Source organism: Grammomys surdaster, unplaced genomic scaffold (assembly GCF_004785775.1).
Source record: "Grammomys surdaster isolate TR1022 unplaced genomic scaffold, NIH_TR_1.0 125243, whole genome shotgun sequence".
In the NCBI taxonomy this organism is placed as follows: domain Eukaryota; kingdom Metazoa; phylum Chordata; class Mammalia; order Rodentia; family Muridae; genus Grammomys; species Grammomys surdaster.
This window is the reverse complement of record NW_021620131.1, coordinates 1,182,188-1,203,417: the sequence shown is the minus strand read 5'-3', so window position 1 is coordinate 1,203,417 and position 21,230 is coordinate 1,182,188. Positions and strand designations below refer to the sequence as shown.

Genomic DNA, 21,230 nt, shown 5'->3' with positions numbered 1-21,230 from the left:
CATACATACATACATACATACATACATACATACATACATACACACACACACATTCACCTCTGGCCTCCACACACAGTTTTGTGTGTGTGTGTGTGTGTGTGTGTGTGTGTGTATTTTGAGTTGCTTTGGAGACAAGCCTGTGTCAGGAGTCTTGTATCCTCGAGAGTTAAATATTTCTCTGGGTTCCTCTGGAACCTAAAGGCTCAGTCCTAGAGACTGGACACTGGTTTCCATAGCACTAGATAGGTCGAGGCTGGGACATGAATTACTGTTTTCTGGGGAAAGAGGTGATTGACAGCCTTATTGTGAAATACCCCTCTCTCCCACAGGGTGTCTGAGGTACAGCCATGGCCTTGTGGTGTTGCATCTGTTCTCCATTGTGTTCCTGGCTGGGCTTCTTGTGGCTGTTCTTGTTCAAGGTCAGGCAGAAGTGGGGTTTTGCACCTCTGGGCTGGCTTTCTGTGAGAGCTGCATCTGGGCCATGTTTAGGGGATTAGGAGGAAATAATAAAAATGGGCCATACTATAGCCTCTAGGGGAGCGAGTGCCCACTCTGGAGCTAAGGGGGGTAAGAGTAGGGACAAGGTCCATGTCCATTTCTTGTAGTAGTACAGCCATCACTATTTTTGTTTTTTTTCTCTTTAAATGTTATTAGAGAAGATTTCTGCTGCAAGGATCCAGAGCAGGTTATGACACACAGAGAGCATTTTACGATTATAGTTTCTGGATTTTTCATGCAGGTTTTAAGGGCCCGAGCTCCTCAGAGAATGAGAAAATCTACAAGCAACTGATGCAACTGGAGACTGGAGTGGGTAAGTGAGCAGAAATCAGGCGTTAGGAACTGAGAAGGTCTCCTTCTGAAGGCACTATGCTTGAGATATTGACCCTCTCCAGACCTCAGTTTCCACTCCTGTGGGGACTTGATGTCTCAATTGGTAAAGTGCTCACCATACAGAATCTGAGTTTGAGTCACAGAACCTACATTTTTAAATGCATGGGGATGTATGTATTTAATCCCAGCATTGTAGAAATGCAGACAGATGGGTCCCTGAATGACTGGCCATCCAGATTAGTGCAGGTATACACCTTCACACACACAAATGCATGCATGCACACATGATAAGTAAACAAATTAACAGGAACACAGGACAATAACCAGGGTATCATCTTATGGTCTCAGGGGTGACACACAAAGTAGGCACTCAGTATTCCCAGGAGTCATGGGGATGTGCACACAGTAGGCATTCAGTTTTCACAGTGGCCATGCACACAGTAGTCAAGATACACTCCTGGTCTCTGGTTTGATCTCTTAAGTGCCTGTTTCCCCCAGGATGCAGCGTCAAGTGAGGGAGGGTCCTAAGTCTGGAGGGCTTGAGAAATCCTAAGATCCTGGGCATCCAAGTATGCATCTATACTGATCCACCTTCCCCAATAGACAGCCTTTGCCGTCCTTGCCCCTGGGAATGGACATTCTTCCATAGAAAATGTTATTACTTCTCCAAGTCTCAGCGTAACTGGAATGATTCTATCACTGCTTGCCAGGAAGTGGAGGCTCATCTAGTCATTGTTGAGAGTGACGAAGAACAGGTACGCCTCATGGGGTTCTTTATCCTGGGACAGGGCATGATCATAGAGTCTGAAGGCAATAGTTGGCCAGAAAGTGTTTCTGGTTAAGCAATGCTTACGCCATTTGGAAAGAGGGTGGTGGCAATATGAGAATGAGGGGACCCCTAGCACTCTCTAAGTAGATGCACCAAGTTCTGAACATACATGAATGCTTCAGAAAACTCATAAAGTCATCCGTGTTACTGTAACTCTAGCTCCAAAGGATCTGATGCCTTCTTCTGGCCTCTATGGTACCTGCACTCACATGTCAACCTACCCACACAGAAACACATACACATAATACAAATAATAAAATAAAATGTTTAAAAAGCAATTTAAGAGAAAAGATGCTTTCTTTGCTCACTTTTCTGGGTTACAGTCCATCCTGGCCAGGAAGTCACAGCCACAGGAGCTTGAGAGAGCCAGCCACATGGCATTCACAGTGGCAGAATGTGATGAACGCTGGTGCTCAGCCCACTTTCTCCATTTTCCAAGGCTGAGGGCCTGTGCTCAGGGAATGATTCTGCCCACAGTTAAAATGGCTCTTCTTACATCAATTAATATAGACAACACCTGGTAGGTGTGGCAAGAAGCCTATCACCTATGTGATTCTCAGTTCTGTCAAGTTGACATTTAAAACTATCACATTACCCCAGCTAGCATGCTGGCTAAAAGATAGAAAATTTTTCTGGTGGGGGAAAAATATTGCGGCGTATACTTTTAACCATTTTCTCTGGTGTAAATTATGTCACTGTGTTGCTAATGGGATATCGCTCGATGCAGAGCTAAAAAGATCCTGGGCACTGCTAGCCACCCTGAACCATCTGGCTCTGGCACATTAAAGCTCATAGGTAAGTTTGTGTGGGCATGCTCATCACAGATACTGGCAACACTTCCAGGAACATGTGTGGAGACTTCATCTGTGGATGATCTGTATGTCAGACCTCATTTGGCCACAGGATACAGATGTAAAAGGAGCTCAGACACTGGAGCACGTGTCAGGGGCTCCTCTCAGATATAAGAATAAAACTGGGGAGACACTAGGTGGAAGATATGGGAAATAAGGTCAAAACCCTACTGAACACTCTCTTTCCTTTCCAGACATTCCTGAGTGTGATTTCTAAGGATAAAGGATCGGCCTGGATGGGTCTCTCAGACTTGAAACGGGAAGGCAAGTGGCAGTGGGTAGATGGCTCACCTTTGTCAGACAGGTAACCCTGGGAACAGGGACCATCACAGAGAGTGGGATGGGGTTGTGAAACTCTGACTTGAGCTGTCCTCCAAGTTCTTTGCCACTCCCTAGCTGCCTTAGGCTTAAGTGTCCATGACAGTCAGTGGGGCAGGAGTCTGTCTTCATATCCATGCTCAGATAGGATGGTATAGGACTTTTAATTTCTATAATCAGAGTGGCACTATCAATTTGCAGTTTGTTTGGGTTGTTCAAATAAAGTGTATTAAATAGTTGGGGAGGGGAATACTTGAGCCAGTAAAGTGCTGGCTTTGCAAGAACCTGAATTTGATCACCAGAACCCACTTTAAAAAATAAGCTGGTATCTCATAACGCCATCTGAGTTACTTGAGCGGAAGTTAAAGACTGGTCATAAGACAGAGTAAACAAGATGTTGTCAGAGCACTGTGCGGCCTGGAAGATGACTTTGTGGGAAAGTGTTTATCTTGCAAGAATGAAGATCTGAGTTCAACCCCCAACAGAAAAACACGTATAAGAAAATCTAGGTGTGGTGACATATACCTGTATTTCTGGTGCTGAGCATGGTGTCACAGGCCTGTGTGCTGAGGAGGCAAAGACAAGATCATTCCTAAAGGCTACTGGCCAGCTACTTTAGCTTCATTGGTTAACTTCATGTTCAGCAAAGACCCTTTCTTTAAAAATATAAGGTTGTGGCAAGTGAGCTGGTTCATTCAGTAAAGTGCCTAGCATGCAAGCATAAAGACTGAGTTTAGGTTTACAGCACCCACAAAAAAATGGGGTGGTAACAAACATCTTTTATCCTAGCCCTAGAGAGCCAAGACAGACAGATCTCTGGTGCTCTCTCGCCCAGGCAATCAGTGACGTACAGGTTCAGCAAGGAACCATGTTTCAAAATATGATGTGGCTCCGGTGTGGTGGCACACACCTTTAATTCCTGCACTCCTGACACAGCGACAGGCAGATCTGTGAATCTGAGGCCAGCCTGATCTACACAGTGAGTTTCAGAACATCCTGCGCTACAAAGAGAGATCCTATTTCAAAATAGAGAGAGAGAGAGAGAGAGAGAGAGAGAGAGAGAGAGAGAGAGAGAGAGAGAGAGGAAGGGAGGAAGGGAGAAAGAAAAAAGAGAGTAAGAAAGAAATAGAACATTTGAGGAATAACCAAATCAGACCATTTATGTGAACCTCTGACCTCCACATGCAAGTGTTCAAACATTCACACAAACATATATAAAGCACACACACACACACACTAAAATGAATAGCAACCGATGAAGACACCTGACATTTACCTGCAGACACAAGTTCGTGTACTTATGATCATGGGTATCCATAACCAGACATGTACTCACACAATGTCACACACAACACAGAGAGAGGACAGAGTGAGAGGAGGAAGAGCGATCTCGTTGTTATCTCAGGAATAAGTAAGTGAAACATAGGTTAGCAGCATTACCTGTTTTAGGTCATCTAGAATGTTCTGTGTAAGGGAAGTCCACAATGTGGTTTGCAGACTGTAACTTGATTTTAGGCCCCAGTTATCATGGGTGTAAGTTTGTGTGTGAAGTATGTGGACATGTTCATGTGTATGAATGGATGTGTGAAGCTGCGTGTACATGTGTGTGTGCATGCAGAAAGCCATAATTGCTGTCTGGTGCCTTCCTCTACTACTCGTCACATAATTCTCAGTTACATTTTAAAATATGTGTGTGTGTGTGTGTGTGTGTATGTATGTATGCACAAGGGTTAGGTTCCTACATTGGCCAGAAGAAGGAATTGGGCCAGCTAGAGCTGAAGTTACAGGCTGTAGTGAGTGCTCTTACATGAGTTCTGGAAAACTACCTTAGGTTATCTGGAAGAGCAGTAAGTGTTCTTAACTTCTAAGCTATCTCTTCAGACACATTTCACTGTATTTATACTGTGTGTGTGTCTGTGTGTGTGTGTGTGTATGTGTGTGTGTGTGTGTGTGTGAGAGAGAGAGACAGAGACAGAGGCAGAAAGAGAGACAAAAGGAGACAGAGACAGAGAGAGATACATCCATATGTGTTTATATAAATCTGTACCATATAAGTGTACATTAGCATGCACATGTACATGTGTGAGTGCAGGCATGTGTGTAACATGCTGGTCAAAGAACAACCCCAGATATTAGTCCTTGCCTTCCAGCTTGTCTAAAGCAGAGTCTCTTGTGGTTTGTTACTATATATTCCAGGCTAGCTGGCTCATAAGTTTCTACATATTCTCCTGTATCTGCCTCTAATCTCACAGTAGAAGCATTGGGATTAAAATGAACACTACCATACCAAGCTCTACACAAGTGGCTGAGGTTTGAACTCAGGCCCTCACATTTGGACAATGAGCTCTTTACTCAGTGAACTATCTCCCCTGCCTCTCTCATGGATTTTACAGCTTCAAGAATTATCAGAAGAAAAAGGAACCTGGCAAAGAGGAAGAAGTCTGTGCAGAAGTTACAGGTAACCTCTGGACTCCTGACAAATGTGAACTTAAGAAATTTTGGATCTGTGAGAAACCTGAAGCCTCCTGTCCAGTAAGAAAAGTCTGATTTTTCTGCAGTCTGTGATGTTGGACATCCCTGATAGACATCAGTAATTTACCCACATTAATGAGATTTCAACATTTGCTCTGGGACTCTTCCATGTCTTATCAACTTTATCAACTGTGAGATAGCAACTCTGGTAGTGGTTCCGAACCTTTCTCACACTGTGACCCTTTAATACAGTTCTTCATGTTGTGGTGACCTCCAAACATAAAATTATTTTGTTGCTATTTCTTAACTGTAATTTTATGAATCATATTGTAGACATTTGAAATATAGGATATCTGATATGCTACCCCAAAAGGGTTATGACTCACAGGTTGATAACCACAAGCCTATGGAATTGGATCATTTATACTCTTCCTCCAATGTCTCCATGTGTTGTACAGCAATTTCCTCCAACTTGAAGCATTCTACCATAGAAGGTAGCCCATTAAGACTTTGGGAGTTTGGGGGTGATGGTGCTATGGTTCAGAATTTAGGAGCATTTGCTAAGTTGGCAGAAAATATGGGTTTACGGAGAGATGAGTTATTAGTTAAGAGTTCTTGTTGCTTTTGCAGAGGACAGGGTTTTGGTTTCCTGTACTCATGTTGGATGGCTCACAGTCACCGGTAACTTAAGCTCCATGGGATCTGGCACCTTTTCCGGGGCTCTGTGGGCATACGCACTGAGGTGCACATATCTACACACAGATACACAGATACACATAATGAAAATGAAATGTTTTTATAAAAAGAAGCAAGAAGTTCTATAGGTAGTCTCATTAAGACTCAGGAAGAAAACAGTGCACAAGTTTCAAGAAATCCCTGAAACTTACCAGATGCACAAAATACCTCCCTCAGTAAAGTAATGTGTAAAGAGCAGTAAGGAGTGATGAGGAGACTTTCTGACCTCTAGGGATGCCTACAAGTCACTGATTTCATGAGTTATCATCTATGCTGTGGTGGGATGTGGACACATAGCTGCTGTCTTTGAGTCATTTCTGTTCGTGTAAGTAACTCTTCAAAAATATTATTGTAAGTAACCCAAATAAACTCAATGGTTCACAAATTAGCCTTTGTAGGTACGGGTGAGGACACATCTTTCCATGTCTTGCCAGCAATAGCAATATACAATGTATGTTTCTTCTTGACAGCAATAGCAATATACAATGTATGTTTCTCCTTGACAGCAATAGCAATATACAATGTATGTTTCTCCTTGACAGCAATAGCAATATACAATGTATGTTTCTCCTTGACTTTGAGGTTGTGGCTGAGACATCCTTGCATTTCATATGAACACATTCATATAATGTAACATCTTCTCCTTAAGATGTTAGAGGGTTTGCAAGGCCATCCTTGCAAGGCCATTGTATCTAAATTTTCCTCATTGATCTACCCCACCCCCATATACTTTCTGTATTAGCTACTTGTCATATTGCTACAAATAAGACAACACTGAAAGTGCGTAACACCTGACAAAAGGAACTGAAGGGATGAAGGGTTGATCTTTGACTCATAGTATGAGGGTACCATGGCAGGTGGGGTATGGCTACAGGCATGTGCCTGTAAATTCAGCTCCAAGGGATTTGATAAACTTCTATGGCCTGTGTGGGCATGTATACACACACACACACACACACACACACACACACACACACACACACACGTTAATAAAATATTTTTATGATGGAAAGGAAATTGCCTTGAGATCCAGCCAGCCTGACTCACCTTGTGCTCTGGCCCAGGCTGCTGACTCCTATCTTTTCTCTGAGTCTCCTGAACTCATCCTGATCCTCTGACAAGACCAGACCCTAAGCCCACAGCTCCTATCCTGTCTGAGGAGGCCTGTTCACGCCTTTTAATCTTCCCAGTTTGGACCAGGATGTACATCCAGTGTGCCATTCAAACCTTTCTGGATGCCACACTTCGTGCCACAAAACCTCAATCATTTGATTTTACCAATGAAGACTCAGGAGCCAAATGCTGTAATAAAACCCTACTAGCGCAGACAGGCAGAAAAAGCACCTAACTGAACTTTTTCCTCAGCTAACATCCATAAAAAGAACTCTCCTTCTTCCTGTCATCTCAAAACCCTTCAAACTGAAAGCCCCTCCTTTCCAGTTCCTGTGTGGTTCTCTATCCGCCCTCCTATCTTCCCCTCACTCCCTATCATTGTTCTCTGCTCACTTCCTTTTGACTAGTTGCTTTCTCCACCTCTTGTTTACAATAAGCCAGTTATCTCTTGAATCTCTTGGATCAAATGTGTGTGTGGTAAGGATGAGCTACATCAAACTAGAAACAGGTTTTTTCCAGTAAGTATCAATCTCTGGGTTCACACTGTGAACAAATTTCCTGCAAGATTTCTTCCTTTCAGTCAAAAAAAGGAAAGATTCTAACTAAAACACAGTAACACTATTCACAGTAATAAAGCTATTTCTGCCAGGCTTTCCACAATGTCCAGCTTGATTGTACTTGGCAATCTTAGGATTAACTATTTTTGAGTTCAAAAGTTCTGTAAAATGCTCATGTCAGTCTCTTATGAATTCAACGATTTGAATGTCCTGAGTTAGTAATATGAAACTGGTCTTTGGGTGGTGTTTGTCAGCTTAGTGGCAATCCTGGCTAGGTAGAACACAGCAGCTAGCCCAAATGTGTTTACTGTTTTGCTCAGAACCTGGCTGCAGAAGAGGCATGGGGCAGTTTTTCCCAGTGGTTAGTATTCTCACAATCCAGGAGGATGTATCATTGAAGGGCCCATCACCTTAGAGACCTCAAAGGTTAATGTTAGGAATGATAGAAAAGTTACTCATTTTAAATACCATATTCAGCAGATCTCAAAAAGGTTTGAGGACCACAATCTATTAAGTACATCTGAGGTGCACAAAATTTGTTTCTAGTTACCTGCTTCAGACACAAACCTGAAAACATGCACAGGAAGCTAGATGAAGCTTATTTCTAGAGTTAGTATTCTGCATGACTACTAGCATCACAACAGAAAGAATATATATACATATACATATACATATACATATACATATACATATACATATACATATACATATATATGATTTTGAAATAATATTTATTCCTTAAGAAAAGTTTTAAAGAGTTAAATGAAAATCAAAAGATCATGTCCTTTATATATTTCTTTTTGTTTTGTTTTCCTTTGTCCCATAGCAAGCAGCTTCTTTTTATTTTCCTTTAACAAGCATGTGTGGGTTTAGAGAAGACCCATGCTTCAACCAGGAAGCCAGCTTTAATTTCTAATTGAATTGGGACTACATAAAGACCATTTGCCGCTTATGTCTTTTGAGGGCAGCAGAGACAAGCGGCTGATACCACTTAGCCAATTTCCTTTTTTTTTTTTTTTTTTTTTGGGATATAGTCTTTTGATGAACTGTCCTCGTTCTTCAATTGTTTCAATTTTCCAGTAGTTTCCAGATTAGTGGACACTTTTATTCTCCTGGAAAAATAAAGACAAAAACCTTGCCCCAGTTTTAACTCTGGTATGCTCCTTTTTTGGCAAGTTATATCTTTCCTAAGGGATTTTACTGTTTTTTGAAAACAGTAAAAGTATTATCTTACCATTGAAATTTTTAAAATTCTTTTGAAAATTTAAAACTAATAAACATTAGTATGTGTGGTAAATATTCCTGTATTCCCCTTTCTCTTTATATACAAATTCAAAGGTTAAGTGTATTTGGTTTTAGACCAAAAAGGACATTCAATTCACTTTGAATCTCAGCTCACCTTTTGTAACTGACTTCTAAATTTAAATCACTGTAACTCTTATGTGCCTGCCAAGTGTTCGAATTAAAGGCATGTGCCTCCCAAGTGCTGAGATTAAAGATGTAAACTACCACTTGACTATGGATTCCTTTTAATAGTTATCCTATTTTCATTAATTAATTAATTAATTAATTAATTAATTAACTAATTAATTCAATTTACATCCTACTCATAGGCCACCCTATTCCTTCATCCCCCCCACATAGCCCCATCCCCTCTCCCCTTCTACTCTGAGAATGGGGACCCCCCCTCTTGTGGATAGCAACATACTCTGGCACATCAAGTAACGACAGGACTAGGCACATCCTCTCCCACTGAAGCCAGAAAAAGTGGCCCAGTTAGGGGATCAGGATCCACAGGAAGGCAACAGTTTCACGGACAGCTCCACTCCAATTGTTGGAGGACCCACAAGAAGACCAAGCTGCACATCTGCCACATATGTGCTGAGGACCTAAGTCCACCCCATGTTTACTCTTTGGTTAATAGTTCAGTCTCTGGGAGGCTCCAAGAGCCCAGTTACTTGAATTTTTTGGTCTTTTGTGTAGTCCTTATCACATTTGGGCCCCTTAATTCTTCCACAAGACTCCACAAGTTTTATGGAATCCATCTAATGTTTGGCTGTGGGTCACTATATTAGTTTCCATCAGACGCTATGTAGAAATGCTCAGAGGACAGTTATGCTAGGCTCCTGTCTGCAAGCATAACAGAAGATCATTAATAGTGTCAGGAATTAGTTCTTGACCATGGGATGTGTCTCAGGTTGGGCCAGTCATTGGTTGGCCATCTCCTCCTTCTCTGCCCCATCTTTATCTATGCACTAGTTGTAGGCAGAACACGTTTCAGGTTGAAGGGTTAGTGGGTGGGTTGCTGTCCTTATCCCTCCACTGGGAATCTTACCTGGCTATAAGTGGTGGACACTTCGGGTCCCATATCCCCCACTGATAGGTGTCTCAGCTAGAGTCACCCCCATAGAATCACTAGAGTCTCCCTCATCCCATATCTCTGGCACATCCTAAGCTGCCTCCACCCCCCAGCCTTCCCATGGCCAATTATCTCAGAGTAAATGGCAGGGGGAAGAGGTTTTCCAAGCAAATAGACCCAAGAAACAAGCTGGAGTCGGTATTCTAACATCTAATAAAATAGTTTAATTGATCTGAATTTAATTTTAGTAAGTAGTATCTGTAAGTAAGTAGTATCTGTAAGTAAGTAGTATCATCCATTGCATTTAGATTTTCTAATTTTGTGGAGTAATACCTAATAATTCTTTGGATTTCCTCAGTAAATGTTATATCTCCCTTTCTATTTCTGATTTTGTTAATTTGGGCAGTTTCTCTGCCTTTTAGTTATTTGGCTAAAGGTTTGTCTATCTTGTTAATTTTCTCAAAGAACCAGCTCTTGATTTCATTGTTTCTTTGTATATTTCTCTTTGTTTCTAATTGGTTGATTTCAGCCCTGAGTTTGATTATTTCCTGCCATTTACTCCTCTTGTGTGTGTCTTCTTCTTCTCTTCTTTTCCTCCTCCTCCTCCTCCTCCTCCTCCTCCTCCTCCTCCTCCTCCTCCTCCTCCTCCTTCTTCATATAGCTTTCAGTTGTTTTAAATTGCTAGCGTGAGTACTCTAATTTCTTTACATAGTATTCTTAGGACTGTTTTCATTGCTTCCCATAAGTTTGGTTATGTCATTGAATTCTAGAATTGTTTTTTTTTTTATTTCTTCTCAGAACCTGTGATTAGAGAGTGTTCAGTTTTCATGAGTATGTAGGTGTTCTGTGGCTCTTGTTGTTTTTAACAACAGGCTTTAAATCTTTTAATTGCTCTGCAGATGAGTTTTTCTGATTTTGACAAGAAATAACTGAATTGAAATAAGTGAGGTCTATTAGGGCATTTTTCCTGTAGCCAAGAGTTGCCTTTCCTGGACCTTGTAGAACTGCATTCATTAGTCCAATACCCACAGTTCCCTCCCCTTCTGCATACTCCAGAAGCTGAGACCTTCTTTTTAGATTATCTCTAGAAAAAAATATGTTCCTAGAAATGCCTTACCTATCATCCCTTTTCAAATGACCTTGTTTATCACAATGAAAACATCTGACATATTTATTTCTCTCAAAACTTTTAGAAATTACTTATCCTATCTGATAATATCATAAATGTCAAGGTTCAGGAATCACCACTCAGACCAAAAGTACAGCAAGAACTGTAATACATACCATAATACTGGATGTCCAGGTTTGCAAGAAGGAAAAACCTAACTGTGGCCCTAGTCTGCTCTCAGAGTAGAATTTTTACAGGAAAAACCAGGTTCGAAAGTTTAAAGGGCAAGATGGGGAGCAGTTGGCTTACTAGTATTATCAGCTAATGTTTAAGCTGATTGGTCCTGAGCAAGGTAAGGTGGGATGGTAGATGGGTGTTAAACAGTAATTTCAGAACATTGGGATAACAGAGTATGAGTATTATAATCATATTTTTTGGCTTGTTAGTGGCATTCTTCAGTGTTAGCCCAAAAAACACCCACAGTGGTCTCATATGTAGGTACAGGAAGGGCTGCCCAGTGGTCAGCTCCGACTCCAGCCATTTTAGACATATTTTGGACATAACTGTTCATATTGACATTTGATTTGATGGGTCCTACATAAAGCTTTGTGGAATTTCTTAAGATTGGCAAACCTCTTACAGAACATTCATAACAGACAGAACAAAACAGTGTGGTCAGCATGTCCTTGTCCCAAGTCACTTCTCTGTGTCAATGACTGACAGGCATGTTACAGCAACAGTATAAAATAGCATGGAACAAAATGACTACAGCTATTCTAGGGAGTAAGGTGTCAGACCATAACAATAAACATGACATCCAATATCAGCCATATTTCTTTTTCAAACTTCACTAATTTATTTTAATCCACCTTACAACTCTATTGCAACCCTCTGCCTGCTGTCCTTCCAGTCCCACCCTTACAAATTCCTTCCTCCATTACCCCCTTTCCAGAGAAGTGGAAGAAGCCCCTACCCCCACTTGGGTACCACCACACCTTGTGACATCTACTCTCAGCAGGACTAAAAATAATCTCTCTCTTTGAGACCCAACCAGGCAACCCTGTTAGGGGAGGGGATCCAATGGCAGGCAACAAGATTAAAAACAGCTTCTGCTCAAATTGTTAAGGAACCCACATGAATACCAAGCTTCACATTAGTTACAAATTGTATGTGCCCTGGGTCCAATTCTATTCCCTACTCTTCCACAAAACTCCCAAGTTCCACCTCATGTTTGGTTGTGGAGATCTGCCCCAGCCCCATGGGGCAGTGAACTAGGATCCAGGGGACCTGGAAGAGAGAACAGGAGGACAGGGAACACAAGCAACATGGCTTGTCTATACGCTGATCAAACCGTAATTTTAAGTTTTTCACACACAAAAAGGCAGAATGTGAGGAAGGGGATGATGCAGGAATGTGGGTTTTCAGGGGGAATACAGATTGTTCAGGGGGAGTACAGATATCTTCCAGAACAGAGTGTCAGCTGGGTGAAGGTTCAGACCACTATGACTCTGCCTATGATTCACTTGTCTTTATCTAAGTTGGTACTATCCTCCAAGGTTACCTATCTACAAGGCCTATGAGTAGTAACCAGGCTTGGCAGACTTCCACCAAAGATGCCTGTTGACAATAACCCCCAGCTATCTGTTTCAGTGTTTTTCCACAGAGACTCAAGACTTGGTGCTAGCAGGCATGTATGTCAGGCCTATTGCTGATTTTAGGCCTTCAGTGTATAAGCAGGGCTGCCCCTGACAGAGATCTTCCTCCTAGCTGCCTGAGGATGCCCAGTCTGTTCCTGGCTTCCTTTGGATGAAGATGTAGAACCCTCAACTCCTCCTGTACCATGCCTACTTGGATGCTGCCATGCTTCCACCTTGATGACAATAAACTGAACCTCTGAACTTGTACGCCATCCCCAATTAAATGTTGTCATTTATAAGACTTGCCTTGATCATGGTGTCTGTTCACAGCAGTAAAACCCAACTAAGATTCTATCTATCTATCTATCTATCTATCTATCTATCTATCTATCATCTATCTATCTATCTCTATCTATCATATCTGAACTGTAAAGCTTGACTACTCTTAGCCATTTACTATTTGAATAATATTGCAAACACTTCATTATAATTAAATCAGAATCTGATATTACCATGTGTTTACTATCTAAACTTTAACTTGCATTACTTAATCATCTTAAGCTGTTTGTAATAGCAGCTATTAAAAAGACTGTGTCTAAGCCTTGTCTTCTTAAATGAGTTGCATAGGATCAATGCCTATCTAAGAGTAACAAAAATAATTTTAAATTTTCTATCAATATACAAAAATTTATACCAGTGAAAACCTTAAACATGTAATAATATGTAAGTTCTGTACTAAAGTAAGAAAATATAACTTCAATTCTGCATCAAAACTTAGAGGTTTCTACCAATGTAAGATTATGGCTATAAAATGTTTCATTTAAGAGTAAATTTATTAATCTCTTTCCATATAGTTAATTTCTTATAATTTTACTCTATCCCTCTTTGTTTCTTTTCAACTCCCTTCCCTTTATTTAAGAAAGAAAGGATAGTGAAGAGGAAAAGAAAGATAGAAATCCCAGAGTCTAATCTTTCTATTTAGTTTCCTCCCTGTCCAAAAGTATGACCATTTCCAAATTATCTCCTAACATGACAAAGCAATCTATAATTACAAAATAACTATAACCAGACACCCAAACCCAAGGAATCAGGATGACGAGTCTCCATAGTTTCTTCCTGCTGAATTGGAGAGATAAACTTTTTTTAAGGGATGGGGAGTATGCCCTACCTCCAGCCTTGAGCAGGCTTGAAAGGCCTTGTTTATTACAATAGACCAAATAATAGGACCTAGGTGGAGTTAACCACCTTGGCTGCACATACAACCTGCTACAGGAACTTAGAAGAATAAACTGCCCGCTGAGCTTGACTTGAGACATCTCCAGCAGTGACTAAGGATGGGTACCCCCACCCATTTCTGGCTGAAACAAGAAGGAGTTCAGTGGGGCTTTCCCTTTAAATGAGAAGAGCTGAATATTAAACTTCAAGCATTAATCAGAAAACTTTGTCTTGGCTTTATGTTTCTCTCACCCTTTCTTCATTTCTGGCCCCCCTTTCAGGTGAACCCAGTTGGTCCAAGGCCACTGGCGGCTACAGGTGGTGCTCCAATGAGGGACCTACTGAGAAATACAGTCTTAGGTGGACCGCTACGGAAAACAGAAGAAGAAGAGTATCCCACACTTAGTAAGTAATGAACAAACTCTGATACTAGCACTAGTGATCTTTTGGAGGCCATGTTCCAAGTGTGTTTTTAGTGGATACAGTCTAGGCTCAATAGGTGTTGACCCAACACCAACTTCACCTAGGGGGTAACATGGAAACATGGGCCAGGAGAATTCTAAACAAGCATTTGTTGACAGCCTAAGAGATTACTCAGGTGTACACCTCCTAAAGAAAGAGATAAAGACTTCGACCTTGAATATGAGAGAGAGAAAGTGTTTCAGAAAAGCAGTTGTCCTCTCTCTCTGGGCTGTGTCAGCAAAAAAGCAGGAAAAGGCTATTTCAGAGCTCTTCTGGGAACAGAAGAAAATTCAGGACACGCTACATTTTCTCTGGCTTCTACAGGAGAAATCCTTAGTTCTGCTTTCTCTGTCTATTGTCTCTCCTTGGCACACCAATCTGTCCATGTGTGTCAATTGTCTGTTTTTGTTTCGTTGTTTGAGGGATTGTTGTTCTGTTTCATGTTCAAAAGAAAAAATGATTAAAACTGCTAGGTATCTTCCCCTTGATGTAGTTTAACTTTGCTTTAAAGGCAGTCTTAATGTACACAGCAGAAGCTGATAAGTTACCCTACACTGTAACTATGGGTCAAGCTGAACTGGAGAAGCCTTTCCAGGAACTGATTGTCTGTACAAGGGACCAGCAGCTTTTTGGCTTCTATGAAAAGGAAGCTAGAAAAATCTTTGTGACAAGGTGCTTTTTTCTTGAAATTACAGCCAGAAAAAGGAGGAAAATTTTGTTTAGTGTAAATATATAAGATGTGTAGCCACTTAATTTTTGTTTCTGACTGGTTTTAAAAGTATAAGTATGTTATGCATGTCTTTATAGATTATTGGCCTATAAGTTATTGGGTATGATTAAAAATTTGCAACTTTGGTAACAGAAAGTTGGCTTAAAACTGGTAACTCAGGGTTGGAGTTATTCAGAAACCAGATGTAAAGATTTAAAACAATGTCTCTTTAATAAGATATTAACAGCTGCACTACCATGCATTCATATATAAGAACTAGCAACCAAACTTTGTAACTTGAAAGTAATGCACCTGGTGTTGATTTTAGAGAAAATGGATTTACATTGTTAAAAATTGGTTTTGTTTCCCAAAATTATGGTTATACTCTAATGTTGCAAAAAAATACTTAAAAATATAATTAAACTGCCAGTATGCCATTGGCTGTAGGTGGCTGTTCAATCATGAGCTTGGGATTTTTTGACTCACCCATGTTTATGTTTGAGAAGAGGATAGAGCAGGTAGAGTTGAATAAAAGTGTTAAAAACAGCTGTGGCACAGTACAGGCCTGCAGAAAGATAATCTTTGGGCCAGGCCTCAGGAAATAGGCACAGATTAAGAACATTTACATTTGAGTTAAGACAATGCAGAATGGACTCAGCAGAAGCTTGTATGACAGACATTCCTTTTGTCTTGTCATCCTGACCAGCCCCTAAAAAGGTGTTTTCCAGAATTTGTTTATTGCCTTGCTTGTTCCTTGCAAGCTTGGGGTCAGTCTCAGACCCAAAGACTTTCACAACAGACAGCTTATGGGCCAGCAGTTATAGATGATGATTATGCTGGAGGAATTAAAATTATGCCTGCTTCCCTCCATGACATTATAGCTGTGCCTGCTAATAAAAGAATTGTTCTAAGGGTAAGAGAGGAGAAGACTGGCCTTCAGTTTGGCCTTTATCTGATACTCTCACTCAGCTACAAGGGATTGGTTATCCCATTAATCCAAAACAAACTTCAAACTTAAGATTTATGAAACCAATGGGGCATTACAGCCTGACTGGCCTACTCCAGCTGCCATTCCAAGAAATACATATAGAATTATTATAGATTTAGAAGGTTGTTTTTGTACCATTCCTTTACACCCTGGTGAAGGTGAGATGTTCACATTCAGTGAATTTGCTTGCAATTTTGAGAGACTATGAAGTGATACCATTAGAAAAGTTTGCCTCAAGGAATGGCTAACAGCCCTTCATTATATAAAAAAATTGTTGTTGCTTTACTAGAAGAAGTTAAGAGTTTGAATCTTTCAGTGTATATTCATTGTGTGGTATTTTATTGGTTGATACCTCTGAAGGAGTTTTACTGCAAACCTTTGCTCTAATACAACGGCCTTTTAAAATTTGGGGGAGTGTTTTTGCTCCAGAAAAGATACAAAGGCAATATCTTTTCAATATTGGGACCTCAGTTATATCCTAAGCAGATTGTGGCACAGAAAATTCCAATAAGAATGAATAGTTGGGTCTGGAGATATGGCTCAGCAGTTAAAGGCTAGGCTCACAACCAAAAATATTGGAGTTCAACTCCCAGCAACCACATGGTGGCTCACAACCATCTGTAATGGGATCTAGTGCCCTCTTCTGGCTTGCATGTGTACATGCAAAAAATATGGTTTACTTTTAATGATTTCTAAAGGTTGATAGAAAATATTAACTAATGAAGGAGGAATAGCTTTGCAGAAAGCAGAGAAAGCTGTTAGTTATCAGCAGCTACGTTTTATAAACTATGATCAATTGTTGGCTGTCTGAGTTATTGCTACTCATGTGCTCACAGCAGTCCTTTGGCAAAAAAAAACCATTAATGTGGATTCATCCTTCTTCATCTGCAAGTAAAGTTTGAACATCCTATTATAAAACTGTTGCTGTGTTAATATAGGATTGTAAGACAGAATCCTGAAACTATTTTGGATGAAATGTTTATTCCTTATTCCAAACATCAATTAAATTTGTTATTGAAAAATACTGATATTTGGCCTACTGCATGGCAAAATTCTTAGGTAAATTTGATAATCATTATCCAAAAGAGAAGTGGTTACAGTTTTCCTCTATGCATGCTTTTGTATTTCCTGTAAATTTGCATGCAGCCCATAGTAAAGATGCTTGCTGTATTTACAGAAAGCTCATCTAATGAGAAGGCAGTAGATGTAATTAGAGCAAATGTACATTTTCTTGAGTTTCATGCTGCTTCAGCACAAATAATTGAATTATATTCTGTAGCCACTGTTTGAAATGCAAAAAAAAGAAAAGAAAAAAAAAGCTCTCAATTTGTGTACTCATAGCTAGTATATAGCTTATGGTTTGTAATTGATTAAAAGTCTTCCTTTTTTTATATATTGCTAATTCTCAAATTTTACAGTTATTTATAAAAATATAGCTTAATTTAAGAAACATGTATTGTTCTTTAACTTTATAAGACATTTAAAAGCTCATATTGGATTTCCTGGACCCCAGGGCAATGCCACAGCAGATTTGTATACAAGACAGATTATAGACCTTATAAAACAATTGGCCATACAATCTTATTCTTTACATCGTCAAAATAGTAAGAGCTTGAGACAATAATTTGGTATTTCTAGAGAGTGTGCAAATCAAATTGCAAAAACTTGTTCTCAGTATCCTCAATTTTTTCATAATGATGTTAAGCCTTGAAGATTTATATGTGATCAATTATGGCAAATGGATGTTACTCATTTTTGATTTTGGAAAATTAAAATATGTACACGTGACTTGACACCTTTCAGGATTTCTAGTTGCAACTGCTTTAACAAGAGAAGCAACTAAAAGTGTAATTAGTCGTTGCCTATATTATTTTTCTATGCTTGGTGTTCCATATCAGATTATAGATAATATAACTTGCTATTGCAGTCAAACATTTGAGATGTTTTGTTGACAATTTTATATTACCCATATTATTGAGATTCTTTATAATTCTCAAGGACAAGATATTATGGAACTTTAAAATAATATCTTCATAACTCTCTGAGTGTGAGAGGAGCAGCTACTGGTATTTCTGCCCTGGTTTTGCAAGGAACTCTGAAAAATTGGCTTTTATAAACTAATAAGAGGGGGAATTATACTCTCCAAGGTAACCAAAGGACATATTGCTTTTGTCTTATTTGCTTTAAATTTTTTGCAAACTAATACTAAAAGTCAGTCTGCAGCAGATCGCCACTGGCATCCAGTCATTTCCAGCTCATTTGCCAAGGTCAAATGGAGAGACCCCTAACTAATACATGGAATGGTCCCAACCCTGTTTTAATTTGGGATCACAGCTCAGTCTGTGTTTTTTCACAAAAAGAAAATGGAGCCCAATGGCTACCTCAAAGATTGGTCCTTCAAGTGGACACAAGTCCTGAGCCAAATAATTATGGTTCTAATGATGAAGATGGCTCAAAATTCCTATCAGCCAGCTGAGTTAACCTGGCATATAGTCTCCACTCCTACTAGAGAGTAAGTGTTTTTCATCAATATTTAAAGCCACCCACTATATACCTGGTGGCCAGACTTTGTGTCTGACCTCTGCTAATTAGCAGCTGGATTAGATACCTGGAACATTCCCACTTACAACTTTATTTTATACATTGCTTGGATAATCCTGTTGCTTTTAACCTTTGAACCTTGTATCTCAAACAGATTGGTTGCCTTCACACAGGATCTCTCTCAGCAAGCTCAGCTATTCATCATTAGCTCAGTTATCCATTGCTATGAAGAAATGCATTGAGTACATGCTCACAGGTCCTTTGGTCTGAATGTGGCTTTGCTCTGTATGGGAAAGAGTATGTCAAAGATGGGTATGAGTGTTCTTGAGCTCCTATAGACCTAAGACAGAGGCCTACATCAATAATGCTATGTATGTTTTCCATGACAGGTAATAAGGAGCAATATAGACACCAACCTAAACAAGGCACGGTCGCCCGGTCACACTTTATCCTAGATGGAATGAAAACTTGTGCCCCATCCAGCTGCTGGCACTGCTCATCTTTCAAAAACTAGTAAGGGAGAATTGTGCCCTCCCCCGAGCCTTGAACAAGCATGAAAGACTTTGTTTACCACAATAGACCAAATAATAGGACCTAGGTGTAATTATCCACATTGGCTGCACATACAACCTGCTACAGGAACTTAGAAGAATAAACTGCCTGCTGAGCTTGCCTTGAGACATCTCCAGCAGTGACTAAGGATGGGTTCCCCCACCCATCTCTGGCAGTGACTAAGGATGGGTTCCCCCACACATCTCTGGCTGAAAGAAGAAGGGGTTCAGTGGGGCTTTCCCTTTAAATTAGAAGAGCTGAATATTAAACTTCGAGCATTAATCAGAAAACTTTGTCTTAGCTTCATGTTTCTCTCACCCTTCCATCCCTTTCTTCATTTCAGGCCCCCTTTCAGGTGAACCGAGTTGGCCTGTGGCCACAGGCAGCTACAAGAAGGGATAGGAAAATGAGAAAAATTGGTTAGATTTAAGAAAGATTGCTTTAGCATTTGTTATCCAGTCTCTGTATGCTTTGAAAGTTCAGGGCTTAACTAAAGTTCTAACTGGATTTGTCTGAAAATCTGGATGAACCGAGGTCATTGGGAATCACCAGCTATTCTGGAAGCTTTTCTGGAAACAAGTATCTGGAAACAGCATCAGGTGAGGCAGAATCAGGCAGGGAGCTGGAACAGTGCGTCATCTCATCATCCCTGGGATGAATCTTGTCAGAGTTGTACCTTGAGTGTTTCATTCTGCAACATATGAATCTTACAACCAAAAAATTTGTGTGGATTGTGCAAGATGCATAGATCAGTTAAGGATGAATTTTTGCTCCTTATTTGAACAGGTGAAAGACAACTGTCTTTTTTATGACTTAGTTGATCAAAAACCAGTTGCAATAAATCTTCATTTATGCCGTTTGACGGATGAGATGATGAGTCTTAAGGATTCCATATCCAACAAGATTTATTGGCTAATTTTAGTTGAAGTTTTGGCTAGAGACATTTTTATGTCTCAGCCAGTTTCAAGGATGTCCTACTTTGGATAGATCAACAATTTATGTCACCTGCCCTGTTTGCTTGAATTTTTCTTTCCTCTCTGTAGCCAAGATCTTCAGGGTTTCTTCCCCTATCATATCTGATCCATATTTCTTTGGAAGGTGCTCAACATCTTTTCTTTTTTCTTGTTAAAACAAATAAAGAGCCTCTCTCCCAATATAGCATATCCTTGGTCCAGCAACCCGAAATCAATTGGTTCAATTTTGTAGCCTCTTTTTTCTAAGGGCCTGCTCTCTCTGACCTCTCTCCTAAAGGATTAGTAGTCTCATTAATACCACCAAATGTATAATCACCTTCATTTTGATAATTAAAACAACTCAAATCAATTTAAAAATTTCAAACAATTCTTATTTGTTGAAATAGAGCTTCTTTCTATCTCTATGTCTTTGGTTCTAAATTTGAGATCAAAGGCCTGAATTTCTTTAATTCCTCTCTCTTATGGAGATTAGTATCTGTGGCTATATTTATGTCCCCCTTCTCTTTATATAATGTAAATCAACATCCTCTTCCTATATATTTAACTTCAATTAAATTCCCTTCAATTTTCTGCTCTGCTGCCTGACTTCATCCAGCAGGAGCTGCCAGCATCCAATGCTTAAGCTCTTGCAGCAGCACAGAGCCCAAAAGAGCTTCTGGCTGAATCACTAGCCCACCACCTACATCCGTGGGTTGGCCTGGATGTGTCCTAGTCTTAAGCCACAACCTCCAGAACCACATGTGCCAAACTAGCATGAACTTCTTTTCTAGTTCCAAACCTGTGCGGCTTGGGAAGGAACCACATGGCTCAGCTCAGCTTAGCTGAGAAATTAATTGTCCATGCCTCTTAATCTTAAAGGGAAGGCATGTATATTTCATTCAGGAATCTCCAATTAATTTTTAAGAATGAGTTCTTGCGGGGCTGGAGAGATGGCTCAGGGGTTAAGAGCACTGACTGCTCTTCCAGAGGTCCTGAGTTC

At 40.1% G+C, this 21,230-nt stretch overlaps 1 protein-coding gene across 1 annotated transcript in view; it reads left to right on the top strand.

The window, feature by feature from the left end:
• The window catches only part of LOC114637274 (CD209 antigen-like protein C), a gene marked incomplete at its 5' end in the record, with an annotated part of 24,610 nt that extends 5,195 nt beyond the window's left edge, over positions 1 to 19,415 (top strand). Inside the window, 7 exons of the mRNA XM_028785484.1 lie at positions 330 to 419; positions 740 to 811; positions 1,435 to 1,586; positions 2,706 to 2,815; positions 5,223 to 5,287; positions 14,307 to 14,430; positions 19,115 to 19,415. Coding sequence (XP_028641317.1) covers positions 330 to 419; positions 740 to 811; positions 1,435 to 1,586; positions 2,706 to 2,815; positions 5,223 to 5,287; positions 14,307 to 14,430; position 19,115 — 614 coding nt within the window. The remainder of the gene's footprint in view (positions 1 to 329; positions 420 to 739; positions 812 to 1,434; positions 1,587 to 2,705; positions 2,816 to 5,222; positions 5,288 to 14,306; positions 14,431 to 19,114) is intronic.
• Between the last annotated feature and the right edge of the window lie 1,815 nt (positions 19,416 to 21,230).